Source organism: Lycium barbarum, chromosome 3 (genome assembly GCF_019175385.1).
Source record: "Lycium barbarum isolate Lr01 chromosome 3, ASM1917538v2, whole genome shotgun sequence".
Classification (NCBI taxonomy): Eukaryota; Viridiplantae; Streptophyta; class Magnoliopsida; order Solanales; family Solanaceae; genus Lycium; species Lycium barbarum.
The window spans coordinates 121,144,516-121,152,090 of record NC_083339.1 but is presented as its reverse complement, the minus strand read 5'-3'; the positions used below and the strand labels follow the sequence as shown (position 1 = coordinate 121,152,090).

The window sequence follows — 7,575 nt, the reverse complement described above, 5'->3', positions numbered from 1 at the left end:
ATTATTAGAAGTATTTTTGCAACTGAATAACCAAATGTAAACTAATACTCTTTTGATAAAAAGTAATTTCTAAAATAATCAAATTAAAAAAAATTTAAGAACTATTTGTATGAATCTTTAATATCCATATCACTTCATTTAGTAGGCGGTTGGCCATGAAAATCAAATACTTTTCACTTTATTTGGTATTTTTGGAGTTAGAGTTAAAGATGGAGTCGTGTTTGATTATAGTTTTTGCAAAGAATATTTGATTGTTTGAAATTTGAATGTGTTGGTTTTGAAGTGTTTTTCAAATTCCAAATACAACTTCAAGTTGTATTTGAAATTTTCATGACTAAACATTGATTTTCAAATAAAGTGAAAATATTTTCTGGGAAAACGCACCTCACTTAATACTCATTAATAACCCGTTCGGCCATGAGAATTTCACTTTTTACGATTTGTTTTATTTTATTTGAAAATCAGTGTTTGATCATAAAAATTTCAAATACAACTTAAAGTTAGAAAACACCTAAGACCCTATTTTTACATTTTTCACTTTCAGTATATTCAAACAATCAAATATTCTTTATAAAAAAACTATAATCAAATACAACATCATCAACTTCAATTTTAAATAAAGTGAAAAAATATTTGATTTTTATGGCTAAACGCCTACTTAATATTTTTTTTTGGTTGAGAAAACAGGAAAAAAGCAACTCCATTTCAGTAAAAAGCTGGAAAATAATAGAAAGAGAAGAGCGCGGGGGTGGGGGTGGGGAGAGTCTGGTAATGTGACAGTGTGTGGGCAAAAATAGGGTGGCGCACAATAAAGTAAAACAGTAGTTGTACTAAAGAGACCACACAACACAACACAGGGAAAGAGGACCAGCCCCCTAATACGAGTACTTACTACTCTCCAAATCTCGTTTCCCGGGCCGTCTCTAATCACCAATATCAAGAATATATTTCTTTCTTTTTCCTTTTGTTTTACCTTATGCTAAAAAAATGTTTCCTAATTTTAGATCCTTCTTCTTCCATTAATTACACCTTTCATCTACCTCAGTTTTTATTTTTAATGGTCATCAGTCCTTTCTTTCTTCTTTGCTTAGAGGGAAGAAAGGAGTGTGTTGTGTTGTCTCTCTCTCTCTGTTATTACATTTCTATTTTTTTCCCATCCATTCAATTTCATTGAAACAAGCCTGACCCATGTGAGCAAATCTTCTTACCCCTTCATTTTTCATATTTTCTTGTTAATGATCGCAAAATTTGATCTTTTTTTCTTCTTCTTGGGCTTGTGCTAATCCTTTGAATGACATCGTTACGGTCGTCATTATGATGTTGGGGTTTCAATTTTCGGTGCGAAATTGTTGCGTATTCATTTAGGGTTCATATTTCTATGCAGCAATATATAGTATATAAGGATAAGAAACCCGTTTATTGAAATTGAAAAGTATTGAGATGTTATGTGATGTGGGGGAGACCAGGTTCAATGGGAGTGGATTGGGATCCATGCTGGATCTATTGTCTTTTTTTTAGAGATAGTATAATTGTTTTTCTTGTCACTATTTTTTTAATAAGCAGTTTTAGTTGTCTTGGTAGTCGTGTTTGTTATTTGTTTACTAACTGCAATTTCCTTTCCATTTATTTTATTTAGGTTTTATCAAGGATGGATTATTTAACACATTTCCTATGGCTTAACAAGATGATTTCTTGATGGGTTGAACTACGCAAGGTATCAATGGGTAGTTTCAGTGATGATGAAGGAGAAGGAGAAGGCGAATGTCGATTTTTCGATGCCCCGGATACCATTTCCCAGGTTTCTGATTCGGATTCGGGTTGTAACTGCAACCCGATTCCTGAAATTGACAATGGTATTAGCTATGATGAGTGGATTAAAACTCCCACAAGTGTAGTTGAAAGGCGTAGGCAATTCCGTTGTTGGTTGGGATTAAGTGTAGATGGAATGTCTGGAGAAGATGATCCAGTAGATATATGTGCAAGTTCTGATTTATCTAATGGAGAGATTGAAAGAATTACGGAGAGTAGTGGAGCCGTATTACGGACTTCAGTTTTTAAGGACGAATTTTCTTCTTACGAGTCTTGTGTGCCTGGTTTGTGTGGGGAAACTGTGGATTCATCAAATGAGAATTTCTTATGTAGAAATGGCAATGCTGAGGCAGAGACTGATTGCCAGCAAAGTAATGACAGAGTTGTTAGATTGGAACGACTGCTCATGTCTCGTGAGCCTGAGAAATCGAACTCTCCATGTGTGTCCCCCGTGATTGGGAAACTTCGACATGGAGAATTGGATAAAAATGGAGAAAGTCCGAAGAAACTGAATGGAGTTAAGAGTCGGTTTTTAAGCAGGCTACGTTCATTTACGTGCGTAGCAAATGGTGAAGGGGGATGTCATGATTCGATGGACAACAGTCCCAACCTTGTTCAGAGGTCTAGAGTTCGGAGGGTTAAAGTTCGCCATTGTAAGAAGCGGTTGAAGGAACTCTCTGCTCTTTTCATGGGGCAGGATATCCAGGCTCACGAGGGTTCGATTTTATCTATGAAATTCAGTCTTGATGGGCAGTACCTAGCTAGTGCTGGTGAAGATAAGATTGTCCGGGTGTGGCAAGTGGTTGAAGATGAGAGATCCAATGAAGTTGATATTCCAGAGTTGGATCCCTCATGTATGTATTTCACGGTGAATCATCTTTCTCAGCTGGCTCCTCTGGCGACAGAGAAAGAGATAAATAGTAGTAAGTTGAAGGGCCTTAAGAAAACAACAGATTCTGCCTGTGTCATTTTCCCACCAAAGGTCTTCCGAATTCTGGAAAAACCACTGCATGTGTTCCAAGGGCATACTGGGGAGATATTGGATCTCTCATGGTCAAAGAATAATGTAAGCTTTTATTAGGTTGTCTTTGATTAACAATTTTTTGAATACTTCCGAAAGTAATCTCCTTTCTTGTTATGTATTGTTTCAGCAGTGTTTGCTCTCATCATCAACAGACAAAACTGTTCGTCTGTGGCAAGTTGGAAATGATCTGTGCCTCAGGGTTTTTTCACATAGTAATTATGGTAGGTGCAGACCTTTTGATAACTCTACTTAGCATGCTTTTGTCACTCGGTATATGTTAATCGTGATAAAACATTTTATTAAATGTTTGTAGTGTTCGAGTTTCATGTTGCATTACTCACTTTGGTTTTGCAGTGACTTGTATACAATTTAACCCGGTGAATGATGAATACTTCATCAGTGGATCAATAGATGGGAAAGTTCGAATTTGGGCCGTTAACAGCGGTCAAGTAATGGATTGGACAGATATCAGAGACATAGTGACTGCTGTTTCCTATCGTCCTGATGGAAAGGTTTGCTAATTTTCATCTTTTCAATCATGGTACTTCTCTACAGATTCAGAAACTTGAGCAACTTATTGAACACATTATCTGCTTCATATAGGGTGGGATTATTGGCTGTATGGCAGGCAGTTGCCGTTTTTTCAGTTTAGAAGGTAATATTCACTCTTTGCTTTGTGGTATTGTTAGTTGCTGTCATTGGTATCTCGCAGAGTCAGAATTTTAATCTATGGAATTGCAACACTTCATGTCAAAAATTTTACATTGTTTAGATGGAATGTGGCCGTTGAATGACCTTCAGATTTGATTTTAGAAAATGATACTCCCTATGTCTCAATTTATGTGATATAATTTTACTAGATACGGAGTTTAAGAAAGAAAGAAAGATTTTTAAAACTTGTGGTCTAAAACAAGCCATAGATATTTTGTGTGGCTGTAAATCATTTCATTAAGTGTGAAAAGAAAAGTTTGAAGTTAAATTCTTTCTTAATTTAGAAATGTATCATTCTTTTTGGGACAGATTAAGTAGCATTTTGCTAGCTTATTTGGTATTGCTCATTATCATTTTTAGTCTCTTTTTCCTGCACGGTGACATTGGTTGCGCTTCACTTCTTGGTCTCTTGATTTTCTGTATATGTTCCAGCTTTTTGCTTGGTTGGTCTTACTTGAGCCATCTTTTATTAGTAATTCTTTATAAATCATAATAGAAGTAAATAGACATTTTTCATGGGAGCACAATTACTAGATGTTATTACTATGTGTAGCTATCATGATTGTTATAACTTAGTGATGTGTTATTTCTGGAGTATGTCAATGTGTTTGTGAGAATACAAGGAACGTCTGGAAATATCACAACTCAGTATTTTGGTACATGCTTTTGCTGTTAAAATGTACAATATTTTATTAAGTTGGAGTTAAGACAAAGTTGTATCATAACAGGTCATGAAATCCAATTAAAGGAGCAGATGTGCTTGGCCACTAAAAAGAAGTCAATTTGCAAAAGGATTACTGGCTTTCAGGTAATATTACATCACCAAACTATAGTTTGTAGTTCTGCTCTTTCCGATGTGCCTCATAATGAGACGCTGATGAGTGCTTCTTGAATGCAGTTTCTTCCACAAGACCCATCTAAAGTAATGGTTACTTGTGCTGACTCTCATGTCAGAATCCTAGATGGCATCAATGTTATCGGCAAGTACAAAGGTTTGTTCCCTTCTCCTATTTCAGATAGTCATTTGATGTCTGTTTGCCCCGTCTTTTGAGTGTCTTAGCTTGCTTTATTGAATAAAAGCAATGTGCATTGCTGCAAATTGATATTGTCATTTTGTTGCGACTCCGCTCCCTATCTTCTTACTGCTTTTAATTTACTGCTGCTCTGCTCTATAGGCCAGCGAACTGCAGGAAACCATCTCACTGCCACTTTCACTTCTGATGGAAAGCATATTATCTCTGCCTCTGAAGATTCTAATGTCTATGTATGGAACTGCGACATTCCCAAAGATTATGTATCTCAGCCTAAAGTGGTGAGGTCATCTGAGTTCTGCTCCAGTGATTCCTCCATTGCAATACCTTGGTCTGGCTTGAAAACTGTAAATTCAGATAATGGACGGCATTCTGGAGGACTTATTCAAAGTTCAAATAACACATTACCCTTCATTACCTCTCCTTATCTTTCCTTGGGTAGTGAGTTGTTCCTTGAGGCAATTCCAAAGGGATCGGCAACTTGGCCTGAAGAGAAGCTTCCCATGTCAAGTCCTCGGTCTGTGTCTTCTTCTGGGATGTGCAAATCTGAATACAAGTTTCTGAAAAGTTCTTGCCAGAGTTCATCCAATTCTCATGCATGGGGTTTAGTCATTGTTACTGCTGGCTACGATGGGCGAATAAGGTCATTTCATAATTATGGATTGCCTTTGCCACTTTGAGGAGTAGTACTATACTGGGGTTTTCTGGAACTGGAAGTTATCTCATTTTTCGGAACCTCCTGTTGGATAATTTATGTTGTGACCGCCCTGCTTGAGAACACCACTTTCTTTTTCATCCGGTCTTGCAGGGAAGGATCCAACTCTTCATGTTGCAAATGAAGTTTTATTGGAGATGGATATCTGCTGCTAATGGTGAGATATATACTTGCACAAGTAGAGATCGTTTTATAAATGTATCCTGTGTGGCTGCGAGACCTTATAGAGCCACTTTCGTTTGTTCGACTGCGAATAAGCTGCCGAAATTTTCTTCGAGCAGAAATTTTGGAGAATTTCGTCTTGTATGGTTTGTGGGCTGGTCAGAATGATTGAACTGTTTCATCTGCCATTTGGTTCATTGAAGACGGGATTGACCACATGACACTAGTGAGAAGGCTCTACTTGGGCAGCAGCTTCTTGGTGCATTGGTTTAGCTGCTGAATTGTACATGAATCTGAGTTGCTACAATTGTGATAATTCTTCCAGGAAAGTGCTCTACCTCTTTTTGGAATAGCAGGCTCTTTTCTGGTTAAAGTGGCAACTACAGGGGTATGCAAGGTGCCATGGGGATTACACTAACAAATAGATGTCATTTCCAACTTATAGCTTTAAAAGATAGATTTAGTAGTTCTTTATCAAAAAAAAAGAAAGAAAAAAGAGATAGATATAGTAGTTTCAATCTCAAAAAAGAAGAAGATAGATTTAGTAGTGACACGATGTTGATAATGATTCAACGCGTATGAAATATGACACATCACGTCAATTGTTAGTTCTGTATAGTAGTAATTAGGTAGTGTATATGCTTTGTATATGCATGGGGGCTAAGGGATCTCCTACGAAGTAAAAATAACACCAACTGAGCTTTGTGTTGAGGTTCATCAATTTTTGTATCCCACTATTCTCATTGGAATTTAAATTTGTTTATTGCTTTGTTTAAGTACTCCCGTGTACGAACCCGTCTCGAGAGTGTATCATGTACATTAATAATTGAGATTCTGACCAACTAGACTGTAATCAGGGAAATAATAATGGGAAAATTATGCGGGTGTCCCTTGGCCCATCTAGTTTGTCATTTTCAACTTACCTGCTTTGGGCCAATTTGGCTACAATTACAATAATTTACATATAACGTTCACAAACAATACCACCGTCGTTTTCCTTCTTGAATCCCTAAAAATAATCAGAGAAACACAGTCAAGCATTTATACGGACCGTAACATATGCAGGTTACACCATGTATACATACATTATACAGTAGATATACGGCTGTAGCATATGCAGGTTGCAGTATATATACTTTCATTATACAGCAGATATACAAGCTGCAACATATGTTGGACACTGATCACTTAGATCGGTTCTGCAACATTTGGTTAAACCTAACCGAAGGCAAACGACAGATTTTAGACGAGAAATCAAAAGCCAATCTCAAACAGAGAAGCGACAAAATGTATGAGAATGGTTACTAGTAAACGTCTCCTTGAAAAAAGAGAAAAGGCGTCGTCAGCGAAACCTCCATTTAATCGGTTCGAACCAGAGACTTGATTTTGTGGTCATTGATTTACCAACGTCCAGAGAGACAGAGAGCGGGGTTAAAGAAGAGAAAGGGCCCGAAGAATTCTGCATGTTTTAAGTGGTTTGGGCCATATTTTATGTAGAAGTGAAGTAGAGTACGTCGCTTGAAAACTAGATCATTAGGCTGTATATATGGGTTATATTTGCCCAATAATAATTGAGAATGACAATCATCCAAACTGAGAATTCGCGATTTTTGTACGATAAAAAAAATAAATTAAACCAAATTAACACAAAAAAAAATAAAAATATAAGTAGGTTTCACGCACTAATTTAGTGCGTAAAAGGACCAAACTGCAAAAATAAAAGTTTGGCCTTAATCCAGCAAAAAATTACTTAGGCCTCTATACTACTTAGTTTTCTGTTGACTTGAGGGGACACTTTAGCCTTTCTACTTTTCCTTTTTCTCCTTGGTGGGGCCTAAGCAAGTTGAACTGATGGTTTTCTTGAACCCAAATGACACTGCCTTTCTCAAAAAGAGTCCGGAACTAAAATACCCCCAAAAAAATCACTTTAAACCAAAATACTAAAAAAAAAGTTACAAAACTACCTTTAGCGCAGTAATTTACTGCGCTAAAGCAGTTCACGGAGACGGAGCTGTTAAGTGCTTTAGCGCAGTATTTTACTGCATTATAGAAACAATTTTTTTTTCTATAACGCAGTAAAATACTGCGTTATAGAAAAAGTACCAAAAAAAAAATTATATAAC

At 36.7% G+C, this 7,575-nt stretch overlaps 1 protein-coding gene across 2 annotated transcripts; it reads left to right on the top strand.

Moving 5' to 3' along the window:
• The first annotated feature begins 830 nt into the window (after nt 1–830).
• Nucleotides 831–6,222, top strand: LOC132632112 (uncharacterized). 2 transcript variants are annotated; one of them, XM_060347944.1, is made up of 8 exons: nt 831–1,190; nt 1,637–2,875; nt 2,961–3,054; nt 3,188–3,345; nt 3,437–3,488; nt 4,273–4,352; nt 4,443–4,536; nt 4,720–6,222. In XM_060347944.1, exons 2-8 carry the CDS (start codon nt 1,721–1,723, stop codon nt 5,253–5,255), a joined length of 2,169 nt encoding a protein of 722 aa, XP_060203927.1. In that variant the 5' UTR covers nt 831–1,190; nt 1,637–1,720; the 3' UTR covers nt 5,256–6,222. The 2 variants fall into 2 exon arrangements, with proteins under 2 accessions (XP_060203927.1, XP_060203928.1); XM_060347945.1 differs by having other exon boundaries at nt 833–1,190; nt 2,964–3,054.
• The last annotated feature ends 1,353 nt before the right edge of the window (nt 6,223–7,575 follow it).